Below are 19,454 nucleotides of genomic sequence, written 5' to 3' on the forward strand. Positions count from 1 at the left end.
GACTTTCTTATCACGGTGTTGAAATATAACGTTCATCTTATGAGATAACACCTATTTTGGAATATATTTTCGGGAAATTTGGGTTTGTACTCCATGAATGTTAGAATCAAGTTTGCCTTCGATAATAAGCCATTGTTACTTGGCTTTTAGGGCTTCTAAACTTGTCCACTTGAATAAGAAGTTAGGACAAGTCTCTCTACGTCGTTAGTGACGAAATACGGTGACCTATTAAAGACTAATACGTGTCACATCGTCAAATACCTTCATACAATTGCCTAAGGAATAACGAAAAAAAAAACTGTTGCAATATGTCAATATATTGAACATCTAATGAAAACAATATGTGAAAACTATTCAAACCAATTGCTTTAGAAAAGAGAGGAAGAAAATCTCCTGCAACGAGGAGAGGTTCGTAAAAAAAATTACGGGGTCTAGAAGAAAAAAGCCAACGAGAAAGACAGCGAGTCCATAAGGCAACAATACATTAAGGTCATGTGATTAATGGCAACATGGGATGTGATAACAGTAAGAAAAATCATGGCGAAAAACAACGCGCCACTTAGGTGGGGATGCAAAAAAAAAAGGAAGTAAAGATCGAAACTATCTGGTTTGTGTTAGGGAACAAACGATCACAGTTTGAGAATCACAACTAAGACTCAACGATTGCAATTCATTCTTTCCAGGAGGACGTGATCAACATCATTTTGTTGAGGAAACTTGGGGCACGACCCGTCTTCTTGAATCGGTAAAGGCCGGCACTACTTCCACGGCTTACGTTAACTCTTCCATTCTCTTCTGCCACCTTGACTATTAACCTGGTCGTCTGTGATGGCACGTTTTTTAGAGATAATTCCAGCACATTGCTAGACAGTTTATCGCGAATTGCTTTGCCCAAATCAACGGAATCTTCGTTACTGAACCGCCAACCATTCAGGGAAAGAAGTGCTAGATTATTTAATGTCGAGATGAGTACTAAAGCAAAGGACAATTCTGCAACCGATGAAGGCTGGTCCGCTTGTAGAACCAACCCATCCAAGCTGATGCAACTCAGCGCCATGTTTTTAAGGCTCTTAGCAATTCCCTAAATGAAGAAGAAAATGCACATCAATTAGTCACTTATCGTTTCCCTATTTTTGATTGCTTTTTTTTTTGTTCGTACCTTAAGAACTTTGTCTGGTTTACTCCACTGGAATTTCCAATTATTCAGCACTAAAGTTCTGAGTTGGGAACAAGATTGCGACAGGGATTGGAAAAATGCCAATGCTGCTTTATCTCTCAGCGGTTCGGTGGTGCTGGAGGCATCAAGAGCAAGATTGACTTCACTTAGTCGCTGGAACCCCCTTGTAAAAAAGACTAAGTGGGCGCCACGTAAAGTTAATTTGCTATTCAATTCCAATCGGCAATTATCCAGTTTCAGGAAAGCCAGCCAGTCTGAACGAACTTGATCGAAGCCTTCTTGCGACATTAGCGCCACCAGTTCATCAAGCATGACCGGACCAAGCAAAGCAGACGACAACCGACTGCGTTTATCTTGAAAGGGGATGCGAATTAGAGATGAGGAAAGTGCTAATTCACGAAGCCGACTGGTTTGAACAGCATCCGAGAGCGTTTTGAAAGTATCTTCTTCTTCGAGACAAAATGTCCAGCCGCACATTCTCAACGATTGTAAAATACAATTTCGGCCCAAGGCGCGGCAGATGAGCTGGAATGCGGAATCGTTTACCAACACATGATTGGAGCTGACGTCAAGTAGTTGGAGAGCCTTGTTTTCGGCCAGCGATAAACAAACGGGAAGAACTTCTTTCAAACTCGATAGACCTTCCAATCGAAGAGAAACGAGGACACGGTTTTTTCTTAAGCTTTCGCCTATAAAAAAACAAATAAAATACATCCATTGATTTTCGAGTAGTGAAAAATGATCGTTAAATTGTATATACCTAAACACATGGCGTCAGAAACGCTTAAAGACGATTTGCTGAGATTGAGCTGCGTTAGTCGGCAAGACGGATGTCTCAAAGCTTCGAACAGCAGGTGGAATCCGCACTGAAGGTGTGAGGAACGATCGCATGCTGGTAGAGGCAGCAATACCTTCTGGAACAGCATGGAATCTGAACGGCGTTTCTCATCCGTTCGTGAAAGATAATTGGATGACGACGAAAATCCTTGTTGGTTATTCTGTTGGCCGGCCCTGGTCAAGCTGCTGTAGCTCCTCGATCCGCGAGTAGGTCTCCTGGGCAAAGAGAGAAATTGTTGTTGCTGTTGCTTGGTCGGTCGCGGCGAATGGTGGTTAAGTGGATCGGGTGTGGGAGTCGCTGCTGGAGAGCCGGTCGAACAACTGCTACTGCCGGACAGAGTGCCACAGGCCGTTGGCGAATCAACGACCGTCTAAATTGATAAACAGCAACTAAGTAAATAAGGTGTTATTATATTAGGTCATTAGCGCATTACCTGTTGCGTTTGGCTGACAGAAGACGTGGCGGCCCAGCAACCACTTAAATCGAGTCCAGTTACGCTACTGCCCGAATTGTTGATCAAGGAGGTAAGTGCCTGGAGGCCATTCCATGCGCAAGATAAGTGCAAGAGATGCAAGGAGCGGACGCTGCTTGCCGGCAAAGCCTGACCGAGTTGCGTCACTTGTCCAGCACTTAATTCCATGTCAAGGACGAGTTTCGAGACGGCTGTTTTGCCAATTGAGGCGCAAAGTGCATCTACAAGCGGTTGAAGAGCGTCGGCGATGGACACCTCTTCATCAACGGACGAGATTGCCAGCTCCAAGGTCTGCAACTTGGGTTTGCTCATCATGGGTCCGAGTTGGCGGGCGACTTGCGATAATTCAACGGCTTCGAGACCTTGGCCAATCACAGCCGAGATCCTGAGTGTATGAAGCGTTGAGTTACGTCCGACGACGTCAACCAGCGATAAAAGCGACTGGCCGTCAACAAGACCATCGTAGCGTATGGCCATTGAATGAAGAAGACATTCCGGATGGTCGACCAGAGCAGCCCAACTTTGCAGTTGACTTTCAGATGAAGTTGTAACTGAAGCGTGACCCTGGACAAGTTTACACAGGGCGGCTACATTGACATTACTCCGGCCGGCCGTTTGCAGAAAACTTAAAAGCGTCACACAAGGGAAATCTAGCGGAGACAGGATGTTGTACAGCAAATAGGCCTTCTTTGACAGGACACTGCACAGGAAGAATAACACCTGTAGCCATAAGCATAAACAATAAAACAAAAGAACAATGGAGAATTATGTAAAAAAAAAATATTATGCAAAATGAAATGATACCTGCAGAGAGCTGCGGTAGATTCCGGCGCTAGTCGTTAAACAAGGCTCGGCATCCAAAGGAAGGCTATAAACTTCCCTTTGTATAATATTGGCATAATGTGAAACTGAAGCTAGATACAATGCGGCAGCGTATTCACTCCACGCCGAATGGATGGGTTGGTAGAATGTCCGCTTCTGTCCTTTGACATTCACGTTAATGCCTTTCAATAAGAAACCCCATCTACGTTGACAAAGCCAACGAATAATTGACAGCCAATTAGGTGAGTGGAACAGGTTTTTTTGGAATTAAAAATGTTCATATTGAAATATCTTTACTTGACAATGTCCAGCGTTTGGCATGCGCTTTTAATCTCCGAATCAGTGTAGGTGTACCGGTTTTCTTTAATACCCTGCAATGTTAAACGGCCAAAGTCCAGCAAAATTTTGCGCTGTTGCGTTGTCATGTGACCTTGCTGCTGGCGCAGGGAGCGCAGCATGACGAAACGCATGAGTAGACCAAAGAGCTCGGCAGCCGATTCCGGCAATCTGCCGCCCTCTTCTTGGAAGACGAGACAGAGTAAGAAACACATAAGCGGGTTGGATGCCAATTTCATCAGACGGGGGCGGGCCTGTAGCAGATCCATCATTGCGGGAGGTTGGTCACGCTCGAGGTCGTGTGGCGTGGCGAAGAAAGAGCGAATGAAGCTTTCGACATGGACCAGCTCGAAACCGTGGATGATGATCCGTTTGTGAAATGCCGGATGAGCCACGGCTGACGGCACCGGGCGCGAAGTGGCCAAAACAGTGCTGGCCGGATAAAGACGGCCTTCTAACAAATCTTTAATCTCTTCGGGCCAGATATTGAGCTCGTCCAACCCATCCAGCAGGAAAAGCGTTTGATTTTCCGTCTCGGCCGCTAAACTGATAGCCAATTCAGTTTCATCTTTAGTTGGCGTACCAAATAAATTAACACGTTGCCCGGTCAAGTCACGACACGAGAGGAAATAGACCAGCTTAAACCGTGCCAAGTAGCCCAAGGCCGGGTCTTGCGTGCTCCAATCGTTCAGTAGCCGAAGCAGCAATGTTGTTTTCCCGTAGCCAGTCTCGCCCATGATTAAAACTCTCTGTCCACCAGATTTCGGCCTATCTGATCTCTAAAAAAATCAAATAAAAAAGGGGGGAGACATTAGCCTTTTAGTTTCAAACGAAATCAATGGGGTGGAAATCCCTACGCGATCCTCAGAAAAGATGCCATGTAGGGGTATCCGGCGTAGATTAGGCCTTTGCGGTGTCGCCGAGCCCTTCTCCCAGGAGGAATCGCGAGCCAGACTGAAAATCATTTGTCGGACGTGTGGCTGGAAATCCGGACACCACGAGACGGCCGGCAAACTGTCACAAAGCTTTTGATAGCGCTGTTTTAGTATCGTCTGTAATCGATGACTAGGGTCCACTCCGACCCGATCCAAGGTCGATGACGACGAGGAAGACGAGGCTGAGGCCGTCGGTGCCACTTTGGAGCCCGTCCGGCGTGATAAGGATGTTCGTGCTATCCGGTACGATGAAATGTAGTGATGGGGTTGTGATGGACTGGAAGTCGAAGCGGCCGAATGAATGGATTTTGTTGGGCTTAACTGACCATTACAGCCGTAACTAACGCTGCTGTTGTAGATGGACTCGTAGTTATCGCTCAACTACAATTTTTTTGTAACAGAAAAAAGAAAAAACAAGTTATTGCCTCATAAACACAAAGCATTTTTTTTTAAACAAAAATTATTCATCAATGTCCAAATATGGAAAACGTGTATAGGCTTGGCAGTGGTTTCTGTTGCTTAAGAATGCTGCACGATTGGCGGGAGGGAAAAAAAGTTATATAAAAAAAACTATTCCCGTTATGGTAATGAATACGTGATGGGTAAAAAAAAAAAACACAGAAATCGTGAGGTGTTTGTCATTTTCGTGGATTGGCTTTAAGCAATATGAAGTCACCACCGGGTATGCAACTAAGTAGAATTCTCAGATTATTCTTTGTCGATTGTTTTCTAAATAGGACGCGGCTTAAATGAAAATAAACAGGCATCGAGAACGAGCAAGATCAAGTGATCCTGGATAAACTAGTTCCATTACAACTCGTATCTTAATTGGCCGATTTCTTCTAAGTGTGCCACAAAGCAGCTGGTCTTACTATTTTGGGTTAGAGGGGGAGGTGATCCATAAACATTTTTAAAAAAATCACGCACTGAATCAAATAAACACGCGTTAAGCAATCTTTTTTCTTTAATATTTTTAGAATAGAAATTAGAACAAAGTTCAGCCGGATGTTACGATGAATCAGAGCGTAAATTTTACTACACATGCGCACATACTTGAGAGAGTGCATTTAACTCCCTCCCCGGTTAAGTTTGTTTATCAGCTGGGAAACAGACCGGCCTATCATGTTTGTTAGTGAACGTCGGGGAATGTGTGATGATCCAACTTGAAGGTCTAAAAATGGACAATACTGCCCATTTCCTGTCGGCTGTTGCGCTGAGAAAAAGAAGAGCCCAGACCGGTTTTTTAACACTACTCGAAAAACGAAAAGACAAGGGCGGATGATTGGCTTAACTGCGAAAGGAAGCGTGTCTCCTATGCAAACAAACACGCCACCCACCCAGCTTTTTTTCCTTCACTACTTGATCTGTATGCTTGACACACACAAACAATACGGAGCGCGTGTTTCGACTACGAACATTTTCCACGGCAACCCAATACGATGTTTCCCCCTTTTTCTTAAAATGCAACGAGACGGAAACTTTTCCCCTACTGTTTATCCTATACTCTAGCAGCTTCTGTGTGTGAGAAGCATGAAACCACAACTTCCTGACAAGATGGATTACTTCTATGGTTGTATATTTAAGCAGATTTATTTACCTGTTCTGTAAGAGAGGTGTATGCAGAAGTTAGGGAAACAAATCCACCTTTGACATCCTTTCCCAAGATGAGAGTGTTTGGCCTTGTGTGCCTAGTACCATTAGTTGAAGGAGTTTTGCTTTCATCCTTCATAGGATCATCAATGGTGACAGCCGTGTCCAGATGAGATTCAATCTTGATAGATTCATGTGAATTGTTTATGTGTGACCCATTAATCTGGTCTACTGAGGAATAATCCAGATCTGTCAATCTGGTCTGGGATGATGAAACTGTATCCAGGATATTATTCAGACTATGATGATCTCCCATGGAATCTTGATGACTCTGATGAAACTTCCACAATCTCTCTTGACTTTCATTTTTTTCCAGGTATTCTTCACTGGTGGTGGAGTGTCCAAGAATGCTACCTGTTCCCACAGATGAGATACTTCCATCACAAGAACCTTCAGCATCCACAAATGGGATCTGATCCTCCAGCTTCAGCTGGATGGCAAGAGGACACGAAGCCATCAGGTAGTTCAACAAAACTATTTACTCAAAACAATTTCAGAACACACATTTCACAAGATTCAAACAGGCCCAAACTCAACTGGATTTGTTCAGAACAACAGCACTCGACGAACTGTTTAGCTAGACTGACACTCTCTTTGAGAAGAGAAGCGTCGACTGAGACGAAAATGAAATAGCCTCAAGCCATACCGAGGTAATGGGAGAACGGGAAAAGGTGAAAAATGAGAGGTAGGGGAGCAATCTCTTTCTGCTTTCCAATTGCTTTTCAGCATTTATGCCCTAGGCGGTCTTGGTTTTCACAGCTTTTTTGTGTTAAGCAGCGGGATTCCACATCGGACAACAGAAAAGATCCCGCAATCACTTTAAACACTGAAGAAGCAAATTCCCGAAGAGGGCGGATGACATTTTTTAAATTCTAATAAATATGTACTACTCCAACGCCACCTAACAATTGTCACCTTGACTAGAAAACAAGAATAAAGTAACGGCGAATTTTCTTTAGTTATTATATAGTTATTTAGTTATTATATTCTTTGATTGTAAATTATCACGACTCAGACAAATAAATCTTGACCTAGCTTTAGACTTCTTTAATAATCAGTTATAACATTTTTTTTTTTACATGCCTAACATAAAAGGACAGCTCAGCATAAAAGCATTTATTGACTTTTGGAGGATTGAACTGATTTTACACGTGTTTATTTATTTATCAACGAATGCAGAGTGGTTGGAGAAGTTTCAGGGCTATGTTTTTAAAACTCACAGGAAGTAGGGTGTCGTCGTGTACGGCGGAATTACGCGCTCACTATCGGGCACAGCGTTGAATAGTTTAGGCTTACGGGACTTGTCCTCGTTCAGCGCCAAGATTCCAGCCACGTTGCCGCAACGATAGCAGTAATTTGGTGCTGACCAGACGGTCACTAATTTGTCGTCGAACATGAACTTGTAGCCTTCGTGAACCAATTGGTGAGCACGACAGATCAGGTCTAATCCGTTGAGATGCATAAATTCATGGGTGACACGGGAGCCAAAAAGCCAACCAGCACCTCGAGGGCTTATTGTCCATGTTTCAACGTCCTCCGGATCAGACCACACTAGGTCGCAAAACGCTCCTTTGTGCGGGATCTCCTGATTTCGTTCGATTGTGCGGATTTGATCCAGTGTCCGAATAGAGGGAGAAAGGCCGCCATGCACGCACAACACTTCACCATCAATTAACTGCCATAAAAACATTGTCAATTAGTGATTGCATGTTTAAGGAGAACGAAAAAATAATAGATATACCGCAGCCACAGTGAGTAAATCAAATAACTGGCAACAATATCTCCATGCATTTGCATTGCCATATTTGTTTTGACACTCATCTATGAAATGTTAAGAATGCAATGGGTTAAAGTTTTGAATATATATATATATTTAGACTTTATACCATAAAAGCCATAAACTTGGGTGATTTGTCTGGATTCATGGTTTCCTCGCAACAAAGTGATTCTGTCTGGATATTTGGCTTTCAAGGTAAGCAACCGTGTGAGAGTTTCTAAACTGTAGTAGCCCCGATCAACAAAATCCCCAAGGAACACATAGTTTGTGTCTGGAACTTGACCCCCAGTTCGGAACAACTCTTCCAAGTCATAAAACTGAAGAAATGAATTTTTTTAAAGTTTTATCCATATTGTTGTAGCATGTTTTCAATACTTGGCCATGAATATCTCCACAGACAGTAACAGGAGTAGAAACATAATGTACATTAGATTCTTCAAGCAACAAGCCACAAACCAGTTCACAAAGTTTCTGCAGACAAGCAAAAGATTAGAATGAATATTTCATCATGTGCAGTGATAAAGATAGCTTAAATGTCAGTGTCTGTAGCAACCAACTGTAAAAGATGTAACAGTTCAAGTACTTTACTAGCCTTATTTAGAATAACATTAACATCCTGATCAATTATATAATTTTTAGTGCCTAATGGCAAAAGAAATAGCTAGTAAAAAAACTTGAACATGTCACGTCAAAATTTTAATCGTACCACCGTAACAAACTGGCGGCATGTCGTTTGCTAACTTACCTTCATTTCATTTTCAGGTAGGTATTTACACTCACGAGCTATATCTATCCATCTGTCTACATCTGCCACCATTTTTTTCGTGTGACAGCACCCAATTAATCGAGAAACAGAAAAAGTTCTTTTCTTAAATTTATTTTTTTGACGACTTTCTTCTCACCAAACATTTGACGTGCACTAAGAGCCACTATAATGGGTCTCCAGGTGTCACCCTAGTCGAGTATCATCATGGCGTCTGCTGTACAAACCTTTACAAAAATCGGCAAAGTTATTCGTTTAAATAGACATGGATGCACAAATCGACCTTTCTATCATATTGTCGTTCAAAAGGTTGCATAATTTTTTCTAAATCGCATTTCATACTTTTTTTGTGTTGTTTAGTCGATATTTAAACCGTTTATGTACAACGTGTATAAACCCGGATGTTAACATCTCTTTTGACTTTGCAGACAAAGGATACTCAAGATGGACCAGTAATTGAACAGGTTGGCAGCTTTGATGCAATGCCCAACAGCCAAAATGAAAAACTAGTTGCCCTCAACTTGGAAAGAATTCAGTACTGGCTTGCACAAGGAGCTGGACTTAGTGATCCTGTTGCCCAGGTTCATTTATTTGAGTGTTGTTGGCTCAATTCATTTCTAATTTCAGTTCCATTGAAAATTTTAGTTGCTTGGCCTCTCTGGATTCCTTCCAAACCACCCAAGGACCCTAATTCAAGCATGGAAGAATAGACGAGAACCACCCAGAGAAAGAAAAATCGAAGCTATTATAGGAATTGCTCCACCTCTTGACAATCCCAAAATTTAGCATGTTTCTGTTTCCCAATTAGTGAAAATAAATCATTTTTGTTAGAACAATGTCTTGCTGGTTGTAAATATTCATATAGAATTCAGCAATTCTTTTCAAAATGTCTCCTGTATCTGCATAGTTGAAATATGGTGAATTTCGGCTTAAGGTATTTATTGATCACAGGTATACATTTGCACTGATTTTACATTTATTGCATTTTAGTTTATGTTCCAATTAAAGAATTCATCTCCAAGTTATAAGCCATGCCAGATGTGGTTACAGCTTTGACTAAACGAAAAGAACGATGGAACAATTTAAAAAGAGTTAAGATTTTTAAATCAAAACAATGCCGAAAATCTTACCTCAACGTGAATTGCCAGCACTCCATCTTCCTCTGCTGAGCCGATGCTAATTAAAGCTCTGCCATCAGATCCTACTGTAACTGATTTGCCTGTACACTTTCCATTAGACAAGTTGCCCGAGATAATGTCGCAGTATGTTCCAGCCGAAAGACAGGTCTGTTAAAAATTCATAGAAAAAAAATCTAATAATTGCTATTATGGATACGTTTTGGTCGCTTAATAAAACCTGTAGAGTTTGGGACATGTTTGAGCCTTCGTTGTTAATTGCAATGAAACCCTTGCCTCCGCGACAGAACGCGATTTCTGAAACACAAAAGAAGAATCATGTGATGAATGAAGAAACGTAATAAATTTGCTGGTTGCTTACGGTTGTTTCCATTGTCCCACCAGTCATTCATGCCTGTGCCTGTACATGGTTTAAATTGAAATCATTTATTATGAAACTAAAACTAATGTGCTTTCGACTAGGTCAGGTACCTGCAACAATGTTGCGGAACTTGGCCATGTTGTAGATCTGTCGCCATCGATGTTCACAAATCCAGCCATTTCCGCACGACTCATCAGCATTAATGGTTGGAGACAGGATGTTGAAATTGCTATCGTGAGGTGGTCCTACCCAGTCATTTTGATCCTAACGAAGGAAATGCGGGATTTTCTTTAGCGGTTGTTCTAATTCATCGAAACGCAAAAGTATGCTATACCTGTCCGTTCACCATGTACTGGTCCCAATAGTAGCTGGACATGACACGGGCATCGCCGTAGGGCCACGCTAACATGTAGGAAACAGCCATCTGCGTTTTTGTTTACACAAATCTTAAGTAAAATAACTGGACTGTTTTAGAATTAGACATTTACCTTGTAGAGTTTAGACTCTCGGAACGTCAAGAGATCACCGCCTCCACCGTGACCGCGTTGGTTGTCATGATTGTCGATGAAGACCAAAGCATTGCCCTCGGGCATCAAACCTAAAAAGAAAAACGTTTTTGTTTCAAAATAAAGATGCCACTAGTCAAAACAAGTCTACTAGCAACTAATGCTTACCCCAACCAACGCCAAAGTTCACCAAATATTTCAATGCAGTTTTCTTGTGGAAGACGTCGCTGAGTTTTCTTCCGTATTTGAACTCGGTCACGCGGCCGATGTAGAAGTATTCGTTGGCAGTGATTGGCTCTCCTCCTAAACGATGGTTTGAAAGTTAAGTAATCATACCTCCGTTTAAGGGATACATGGACTAGGACGAATGTGTACCTTGATCGATGACTTCCATGTAGATGTAAGGCCTGGAACCAGCAGGGAATCCTTTTGCAGTGGGTAAGTTATCAAGCCTGTCGGATATAATTTTCAAATCTCCAGGCCACATATGTTTGCTTGCATCCCATCTGAAAGACAAGTGAATATGCGTTTGTTTACTTGCTCCTCATTTGTTTAGAGCGTAAGTTTTGCAGTATATTACCGGAAACCAGCTACACCGTACGAAGTCAGCCTGTTAAGAAACTCTAGGATCTTACCACGGACGTATTCCGATCCTGGAATTTAATTTGTCTTTTGGTAATTTGTTCATTTTAAAAAATGAGTTGTTTTCAAGTTGTTTACCTTGGTAGAGATCGGGCATTCCACTAAGTTTGCAGTTACGCACCTGCTGGGCATTGCCGTAATTTTCAATATCACCTGAACCGCTTGGGCAGCTTGACCTAGGAGTAAAGTCATTGGGTCCGTACGGAACGGCTTTGAAGAACATGTATGCATTAACAAAGTAGGTACGTTGTAATTTGTTTAAATTTCAGTTACCAGGATAGCTCATGGATCCTCCATCGACGGATGATCCTCCAATACCCGTTCCACTTCCAGGTGTCATCTGATTGAAAACGCAATCAACATAGATCCTGCCAACGAAATCAGTAATTTAAACTTTTGAAACCCACATTTATAACAAGAAATAAATTGGTTCTTACCTGACCCCAACAGCATTACAACGATCTACCATGTTCTTGAAAGCATTCTCATCACCAGAGCGGGTAACTAATTTGTAAGAAACAGGTTGGTAACGCTCCCACCACGGTCGTTGGACGGTAGATTCCATGATAACAATATGCTCATTGGGTGGTGAGACCTGCAAGTTAAAATATAATTTTAGTACCTTTGAAATGCATGTATTATGTTAAATTTCAAATATAAGCATACCTGAACTCCTGCATATCTGTTAGGTAGGGGCGTTAAATACAATCATCTGTTTAAATCAAACTGATTACAGTAATAAAAATTGTGAAAAATACTTACCCTTTGGGCCCTAGAAATCTCTCACACTCGGCAGCAATATCGTCCCATTTCCATTCGAACAAATGGACCATGGTCGTGCGGCCAGCCGCATAATTGGCGTTCCATTGTCCAGCTGCTTGGTCTGCCACAAAAGCGGCCACCAGCAGAAGCAGGATGGTTCTCATAATGTACGAGAATGAATACGAGTGTGGCAAAACAGTTTAAAATTGCACGTCTACATCGACTCAATATATACGCGATCCTTATCAAAGATGCAAGTTTATGTTGTAAGAGACGGTACACAATATCTCCAAATCTTTAAGTTCAAAATACGGCCTTGTTTATCGCGCTTGACACGTTTCAGTTTCAACAAACATACCTAGTCGCCCTTGCACTTCAACCAGGTTGCACCTTGTTGAAAGCCATTCTGCGTCTTTTACCTTCGCTACTATGGATTATATAATATTAGTCCCGACACTGACAAGGCTTTGCCACAGTTCGTTTTTTGTTTCCTTCAAAGATGGCAAATAAGATAGCAGCATACTTTTAAGATACATTTCGATATCACAGTAATCTCCTTTCATATTTGGGTTTAACCTAACGAAAGCCTCGAATGTTCTACGCATAAAATTTGTACGCAGTTTGGGCGGTTAAACAAGTCAATCAGATTAACGAGCCGAATACAATTGGAAGGAAATGCATTGGGCTGGCCGATAGTTTAATTGGTCATACATCACTTCCGCTGATTTTCAGTCAACCATGAAGGATGAGCCAGAGACTATTAATCTGTTAATCGATGCTCCGTGTATTGGAGTTGATAGAATAAATCTTTCAGAATGATTGCCGGAAAAGATGCAATGTGCTATTGATTGCATGAATCAAATTGCGAAAAAGATGTGCGGTATTGTCTTACTTACTAACGCACTTAAATACCCGGTCGAACGAGTCAGATCTTTCTTTCCTACACAAATACCATACATGGAGACGCGCACTACAAACGAGACAAATACTGACCTGCTTCACTCATGCAATTGAATAAGTCTGATTCACATGTTAGATGGGAGTTTGTCCACCTGATCCAGTGGCAGCTGCGTTATCTTGCTGGAACCAAGATGTTTCTTTGTAGAGAAACCACAAATTCACTGTCCAGAGGAAGAAATTCAAAAATCCGAAGATCTGTAAAACAAAATATAACAATTGAATTTCAATAGGTTTTTCTTTTTGTTTTTTGTTTTTAGTACGATAGAAATGTTGAGTCCAGCAAAGTTTCCGGCGTACAGAGAAGAACATTCAGCGTTTTCCATGCATATTTTGAGATTCTTTATCCAAGCACTTGGATCAGAAACATATTTCACAGCAGAGACACCAGAAGCCCACGCAGCACTGCCTGACAGCCAGAAAACAGCCATGACCATTGTAACAAAAAAATCCTTTTGCATAAAACAATAGGAGTCAAAGTTGAAAATCTTCATTTAAATAAAGAAAATACACACCACAAGTGGAATGGTTTTGTTGGTTTGATAGCTGCTGCCACAGAGGCAATAGAATGCCAAAGATACAAGTGAGTAAAGCATTGCAAGAACTCCAGCAGCAACAAAGAACTCAGCATCAGATGAATAATCTCCAAAGTATGAAAATGCATAGCTGTTGCCACAAGCTTTTTCTTCTACTATTACATGATCGAACCTACATGAAAAAAGTGTCATGATTCAAGATTGTTACCATCTAATTTCTAGTGAAATTATACCTGAATGGATATTCAATAGATTGTGTGATTTTGTGGGTTCCTAACGTTTCATTTTTGCATTTAACAATAAAGCTAAAAGTGCTCCCAAAGTTTGTTGTCGTTGCAAAAGCGCATATTGCAAATACCTGTGGAAAAAAAAATTCATTATAGCTGTATAGCCCATGGCAAAAATTCAAACTTTTGAAAACATACAAATTGTAGAACCCGGAGAAAACCTCTCGGCTCCTTGACAACATTGATGTCAATTTGATCCATTGGTATTTGCGATATAAGTAAAACAACACCCAACGTTCAAGGGTCCAAATCCACTGTTTTCGTCTTATCAGTGACGTTTACCTTTCCTTTTTACTGAACGTTGGACAAGTACTTTACAGCTGCCAAGCTTTTCAACCAAAAGTAATTAGAATAGCGATACCCAGCCTCCAAATTGGGCGGTCCAAACTTTTAAGGTAGTCTGCTTGGAAAGAGTGTTGCCAATATTTTAAACATTCTCTTGACAGCGAAATTTAAATAATTGCGCACAATTGCACAAGGATTCTCTAACTCTTTTGAACTTCAAACTTTTGGAAGGAATACCTTTCTAGTAAAAAAAACAAAACAAAAACTGTGACACAGAATTTAAACTGCCAAGTTGCATTATTTAATACTACTCGAGTGCCGCAGAAAATAAACACGTGAGTGACGTCTGGCGTGATTCAGTTGATAGGTTCAATCAACTAGTATCGCTAAAGGTCGTTAAAGTCTCGAGCCTCTCGAGAAAAAAAAAATGTTGGAAATTCTAGCAGCAGGATTTAAAGAAGCAGGAATATCCATGTTTCTTGGATCAGCAATTGTAGGTGCAGTGATTGGTTGGGGTTTTAAGCGATTTAACTTGATCTATTTGGCAATACATCAGGTTTGATTATGTCTTTTGTTTTATCTAATTCAGTTACTATCAAGTTTGATTTTGTGGTGCCTAGGTTGATAAAACATCAAAGCGGAATGGGGGTGAAATTGTTGCTCAAGTATTACATGCACACAATATCAAACAAATGTTTACCTTAGCTGGTGGTCATATATCCCCAATTTTAGCTGCTGCAGAAAAAGTTGGCATCACAGTGGTTGATACGAGGCATGAGGTATTTACCTTAGCTAATAATGGAAACCCCATAACTCGGTATATTATTCTAAAATTCCTTATTAGGTTTCAGCAGTTTTTGCAGCTGATGCTGTAGCACGAATGACAGGAACAGTAGGTACTGTTGCTGTGACAGCTGGCCCTGGATTGACTAACACTGTCACTGCCATAAAAAATGCTCAAATGGCTGAATCACCTATTTTATTGTTGGGTTTGTTACTATCCATTACTTGTATAAGAGGTGTATACAACTGTCATAAATAATTCTATACTCAATAACTCAAGGTGGGGCAGCAGCAACAATATTAAAAGGCCGTGGCGCCCTGCAAGATATTGATCAAATGTCATTATTCAGACCACTTTGTAAATATTGTGTTAGTGTTACATCAGTACGGGATATTGCTCCAATCCTGAGGACAGCATTACAAATTGCCCAGTCAGACACACCTGGTAGGAATACCTGAATTAATCTGTCTTTACCCCACAGACTTCTTAAGATCTAATTCTATTAACGACCAGGTCCAGTATTCATAGAAATGCCCATCGATGTTCTCTACTCGTACGATCTTGTGAAACGTGAAGTTGGAGCAAAAAGTGATGGCAAAGGCTTGGTCAACAAAATCGTGAATTGGTATAACTAAATCCCTTTTTTTTACGGAACCATCGAATATTAACCAATGTATTTTAGGTACCTAAATAACTATGTAGACAATATTTTTGCTGGCGCATGGGATCCAGTAGAAGTGAAACCTTTGGCAGTCAACATCCCAATGCCGACCAGCCAGCAAGGTAGGTACTACTTCCGAATTCCATTACTTAAACAAGAGCGTTACATTTAAAAAAAATAAAATGAACATTTAGTTTCGAAAGCCGTCCAGCTCCTATCGAAAGCCAAACGGCCACTTATCCTAATGGGCAGTCAGTCTACTCTTCCACCGGTCAAAAGCGATGAATTAGTCAGAGCAATTAACCGGCTAGGCATTCCCTGCTACTTAGGAGGAATGTCCAGAGGTCTTCTTGGATCTAAAAGTTCCCTTCAAGTTCGTGGAATCACATTTAATTATTTTAATGTTTTCTTTAACCCGTTTTAAATACTACATTACAATTTAAATATTTAATTTACAGGCGAGACAACACAGGCGAGATGCGCTCAAGGAAGCTGATTTAATCATTTTGGCCGGCTCTGTGTGCGATTTCCGACTTTCTTACGGGCGTGTGCTGCCACGTAAAGCTCCTATTATCGCCGTAAATCGCAACAAAGATCAATTGCACAAAGTAATGATGGTACTGGGTACACTTACATCGTAGTATTCTAAATTCCATTGTTTTGAAACAGAATTCCGACATGTTCTGGAAGCCAGCCGTTGCCGTTCAGGCAGACGTCGGTACCTTCCTCGTCGAATTATCTGAAGCAGCTGACGGCCTTAAATGGGACCCTGAATGGGTAGCTACGCTCCAGAAACGAGATAAAGAAAAGGAGCTTGCCACCGAAAAAGTAATCTTGCAATTATTTGTGTCCATGCCACACTTTCACACGAGTTTTTTCTTGCTTTGCAGTTGGCGGCTGAGGAGACTGAAACCCATTTAAATCCTCTTTCAGTGCTTCATTCGCTAGAAAAAGTACTACCCGATAACGCGATTCTTGTCGCCGATGGAGGAGATTTCGTTGGATCGGCAGCTTACATATTAAGACCTCGCCAACCGTTGAGCTGGCTGGATCCTGGGGCTTTTGGCACCCTTGGTGTTGGTGGTGGATTTGCGCTAGGAGCTAAGCTTGCCCGTCCTGACAGTGAGGTAGGCGTTGTTACATAAAACGAACTGGTAGACATGATGCTAATTCTACTGTTAGGTTTGGATCGTTTGGGGTGATGGCTCATGCGGATATTCAGTTGCTGAATTCGACACATTCACTCGATTTAAATTGCCTGTTATGGCACTCGTAGGCAATGACGCAGCATGGACCCAAATCCTACGTGAACAAGTCACCATCCTTGGCACAGATGTGGCTTGCAAATTGAATGTAAGATTAAAATTACAGGACGACATTTTGAGGTTTCTTAAATATTTTATCGCTTTTTTAGCATACGGATTACCATGTGGTTGCCCAAGGTTATGGTGGTATGGGTTACGTCTTGAAGAGGGAGAATGCTAGTGACGTTGAACGCATCCTGAACGAAGCGCGAGAAGAAAGTCATCGGACGGGCAAAAGTGTTTTGATAAACGCATTGATCGGGAAAACAGGATTCCGCGACGGCAGTATTTCTGTTTAAATGTCCGTGACACAAATGTAGCACGCTACTAAGTATTCTATAAATAAAAGATACATTTAATGGGGTACACAACTTATCCAATCTTCTAGATAAAGCAGACCTATTTTTTAAACAATTGATCAGATTTGAAATGCATTAGGAAACGTAATTACTTCGGTTTAGTTGTTACTCAATTGCGAGTAATGCAGGCGTAGCAGCAAGCCCGTTTCCGGTATTTGAATCATTGATTCCAAGGACAGAATTCTGATAACAGTTACCGCACGGTGACACGAATAATCCAAACAAAACGGAAACCTCAACTGACAGGCATACTACATTAAAGAATTTTAACTTGATTTGTTATCATCCTGCGCTAGACAAAATTCAACCAGTGAGCTGGAAAGACGCGTTGAACTATTAAGCTTACAGCAGTCCATCCCACACATTTCTCTAACGAAAACAAAGCACAAAAATGCGAGTGGTGCGATTTCCAGTAGGCACGTCGCTTTTGGCGTTGGCTATTTTGTTTCCTTTTACACATTGCATAACAGAAGACTCTTCCACGTTCCCTACAATGACCGACGTTAACGAATTTCCCGAAGCACGCAAATCCCCTCGTTATCTGTGTGTTCAAGGTGGTTGCACTTGCGACGCAATGAGTGGTAACGCTGAAGAGAATATGATGGCCAACTGCAATTGCCAAAGTACGAAATCTGATGGCAGTGCAAACCCGGTAATACCTTAAGAAACGTGGAGTTCAAAACGCGAGAAAATTAACTATTTTTGTTTCAACTTACAGAAAATTTCATCGCCGACTTTCATGAAATTCTCTGGAGTTAGGTTTCCACCAAATCTCAAAATTGTCCGAATTTCTAACTGTGATTTCTTGGACATCGGTGCAAATGATGAATTCTCTCAATTACATTTTACAGAAATTTCAATTCAAAATTCAATTGGAGTCACCATTCGACCTTTGGCTTTCAAGAAAGTTTCAAATTTTACAGTTAAAAACGTAGAAATGCTTTCTTTCGAGAATCGAGCATTTGACAATCTAGAAGCCGATATTGTTCACTTCAAGAATGTTACATTCAACAAAAACAACATGGACAATTTTAATCACGTTGGTACCTTCGGTCCAATTCGAATCAATACAGCTTTGGAATTTAGGGAATCAAAGCTATCAACCGATATGAAAATCCAAATCAATCAAGAAGACGTGACCAATCTTACGGTCAGCATTCGCAACTGCGAGCTTGAAGGTTTAAAAGGGATGATCAAAACAAATCGTTTCGAACTGATAGGCAATAACTTCACTAGTCTCTGCTCAATCAAGGCGAATGTTCCACTGATTCCGGTGAATACAAGTCCTAATGGACACTGCGAATCTGAAGATAATCTACCCACCACCAGCATCGAGTTTAGCAAATCAATGGAGCTCAACAGCAACACATACAATCGCGAACGTATGCCTGACCTGCTTTTTAGCGTCGAAGAGAAGGGCATCATGGATATTAGCTTTCCGGACGAAAAGAAACCTACCGAATCTACAGTGGCAGAAACAGCTGAAAAGTGGTTGGCAATGTTCACTTTTGAATTTAAAGGTAATTTGATTAGAAACAGAACAAGAAGTAACATCGACGAATGCAAAGAGAAATGGGTCTGGGGATCAAAACCACCCAAGTACCAGATCTTTTGCCCCACTCCACAGTCAATGAAAGATTTCGTTCGTTCGGGAAAATTCAAACCACTATTTCGACGTCCTACTAACAGTTCGTCTGCTTCAACATTTACCATTACGTTCTTTTCTCTTGGTTGTGCCCTATGTTTTCTGAATTTCTCTGCATTTCTTTCAAGTTAACAAACAAACAAATTGTAACAACGGTTGACCTTTCTTTTTCGTTGGTTAAGTTCCCAATTGAATACAACTTCCCCCAGCTTCTCGACCTGATTAGTTTTTCTTTTTTCGGTAATCAATTAAACGCCACACCTTTACGAATGACAAATTCAAAATGACCAATACCAGGCCACCTACGAAAAACTTGCATGTTCTACGACAAAATTCTCAGTTGCTCTAGTAAATTCTGATGAAGAAACGCTCGTTGTTTTTTCATCAGACTATAAAAGAACATTTAACATTTTGACTAATATATCGTTAACGAATTGATTCTGATGTTTACGCAACGGA

The 19,454-nt window shown here is 41.2% G+C and overlaps 7 protein-coding genes across 7 annotated transcripts; 3 read left to right on the forward strand and 4 right to left on the reverse strand.

Moving 5' to 3' along the window:
- Window positions 1-296: 296 nt before the first annotated feature.
- Window positions 297-7,083, reverse strand: LOC130694890 (uncharacterized). The gene is made up of 8 exons (XM_057517996.2): window positions 6,178-7,083; window positions 4,503-4,961; window positions 3,607-4,424; window positions 3,292-3,511; window positions 2,449-3,207; window positions 1,938-2,385; window positions 1,160-1,866; window positions 297-1,081 (listed from the first exon to the last, which is right to left on the reverse strand). The coding sequence occupies exons 1-8, from the start codon at window positions 6,685-6,687 to the stop codon at window positions 671-673; spliced, it is 4,332 nt and encodes a 1,443-aa protein (XP_057373979.1). The 5' UTR covers window positions 6,688-7,083; the 3' UTR covers window positions 297-670.
- Window positions 7,084-7,331: 248 nt separating this feature from the next.
- On the reverse strand, window positions 7,332-8,887 carry LOC130694929 (serine/threonine-protein phosphatase 6 catalytic subunit-like). Its single transcript, XM_057518060.1, has 5 exons — window positions 8,753-8,887; window positions 8,383-8,478; window positions 8,117-8,324; window positions 7,972-8,051; window positions 7,332-7,905 (listed from the first exon to the last, which is right to left on the reverse strand). Exons 1-5 carry the CDS (start codon window positions 8,822-8,824, stop codon window positions 7,447-7,449), a joined length of 915 nt encoding a protein of 304 aa, XP_057374043.1. The 5' UTR covers window positions 8,825-8,887; the 3' UTR covers window positions 7,332-7,446.
- LOC130694948 (small ribosomal subunit protein bS16m-like) lies at window positions 8,877-9,606 on the forward strand. The gene is made up of 3 exons (XM_057518090.2): window positions 8,877-9,079; window positions 9,199-9,351; window positions 9,416-9,606. The coding sequence occupies exons 1-3, from the start codon at window positions 8,978-8,980 to the stop codon at window positions 9,554-9,556; spliced, it is 396 nt and encodes a 131-aa protein (XP_057374073.1). The 5' UTR covers window positions 8,877-8,977; the 3' UTR covers window positions 9,557-9,606.
- Window positions 9,607-9,692: 86 nt separating this feature from the next.
- LOC130694911 (alpha-amylase 1-like) lies at window positions 9,693-12,371 on the reverse strand. The gene is made up of 15 exons (XM_057518029.2): window positions 12,178-12,371; window positions 12,082-12,097; window positions 11,853-12,010; window positions 11,689-11,783; window positions 11,494-11,625; window positions 11,354-11,426; window positions 11,149-11,279; window positions 10,942-11,076; window positions 10,756-10,865; window positions 10,602-10,691; window positions 10,378-10,531; window positions 10,268-10,306; window positions 10,127-10,203; window positions 9,901-10,056; window positions 9,693-9,826 (listed from the first exon to the last, which is right to left on the reverse strand). The coding sequence occupies exons 1-15, from the start codon at window positions 12,339-12,341 to the stop codon at window positions 9,815-9,817; spliced, it is 1,542 nt and encodes a 513-aa protein (XP_057374012.1). The 5' UTR covers window positions 12,342-12,371; the 3' UTR covers window positions 9,693-9,814.
- A 574-nt stretch (window positions 12,372-12,945) lies between these two features.
- On the reverse strand, window positions 12,946-14,340 carry LOC130694936 (synaptophysin-like). The gene is made up of 5 exons (XM_057518074.2): window positions 14,096-14,340; window positions 13,904-14,028; window positions 13,650-13,842; window positions 13,398-13,586; window positions 12,946-13,332 (listed from the first exon to the last, which is right to left on the reverse strand). The coding sequence occupies exons 1-5, from the start codon at window positions 14,156-14,158 to the stop codon at window positions 13,210-13,212; spliced, it is 693 nt and encodes a 230-aa protein (XP_057374057.1). The 5' UTR covers window positions 14,159-14,340; the 3' UTR covers window positions 12,946-13,209.
- A 249-nt stretch (window positions 14,341-14,589) lies between these two features.
- On the forward strand, window positions 14,590-17,339 carry LOC130694903 (2-hydroxyacyl-CoA lyase 2-like). The gene is made up of 12 exons (XM_057518016.2): window positions 14,590-14,798; window positions 14,863-15,021; window positions 15,087-15,231; window positions 15,306-15,470; window positions 15,540-15,651; window positions 15,709-15,809; window positions 15,882-16,060; window positions 16,146-16,295; window positions 16,357-16,515; window positions 16,578-16,814; window positions 16,870-17,040; window positions 17,102-17,339. The coding sequence occupies exons 1-12, from the start codon at window positions 14,670-14,672 to the stop codon at window positions 17,288-17,290; spliced, it is 1,896 nt and encodes a 631-aa protein (XP_057373999.1). The 5' UTR covers window positions 14,590-14,669; the 3' UTR covers window positions 17,291-17,339.
- Window positions 17,340-17,700: 361 nt separating this feature from the next.
- Window positions 17,701-19,212, forward strand: LOC130694918 (uncharacterized). The gene is made up of 2 exons (XM_057518042.2): window positions 17,701-18,002; window positions 18,069-19,212. The coding sequence occupies exons 1-2, from the start codon at window positions 17,742-17,744 to the stop codon at window positions 19,125-19,127; spliced, it is 1,320 nt and encodes a 439-aa protein (XP_057374025.1). The 5' UTR covers window positions 17,701-17,741; the 3' UTR covers window positions 19,128-19,212.
- The last annotated feature ends 242 nt before the right edge of the window (window positions 19,213-19,454 follow it).

The sequence above is a fragment of the Daphnia carinata genome, chromosome 4, assembly GCF_022539665.2.
Source record: "Daphnia carinata strain CSIRO-1 chromosome 4, CSIRO_AGI_Dcar_HiC_V3, whole genome shotgun sequence".
Taxonomy (NCBI): Eukaryota; Metazoa; Arthropoda; class Branchiopoda; order Diplostraca; family Daphniidae; genus Daphnia; species Daphnia carinata.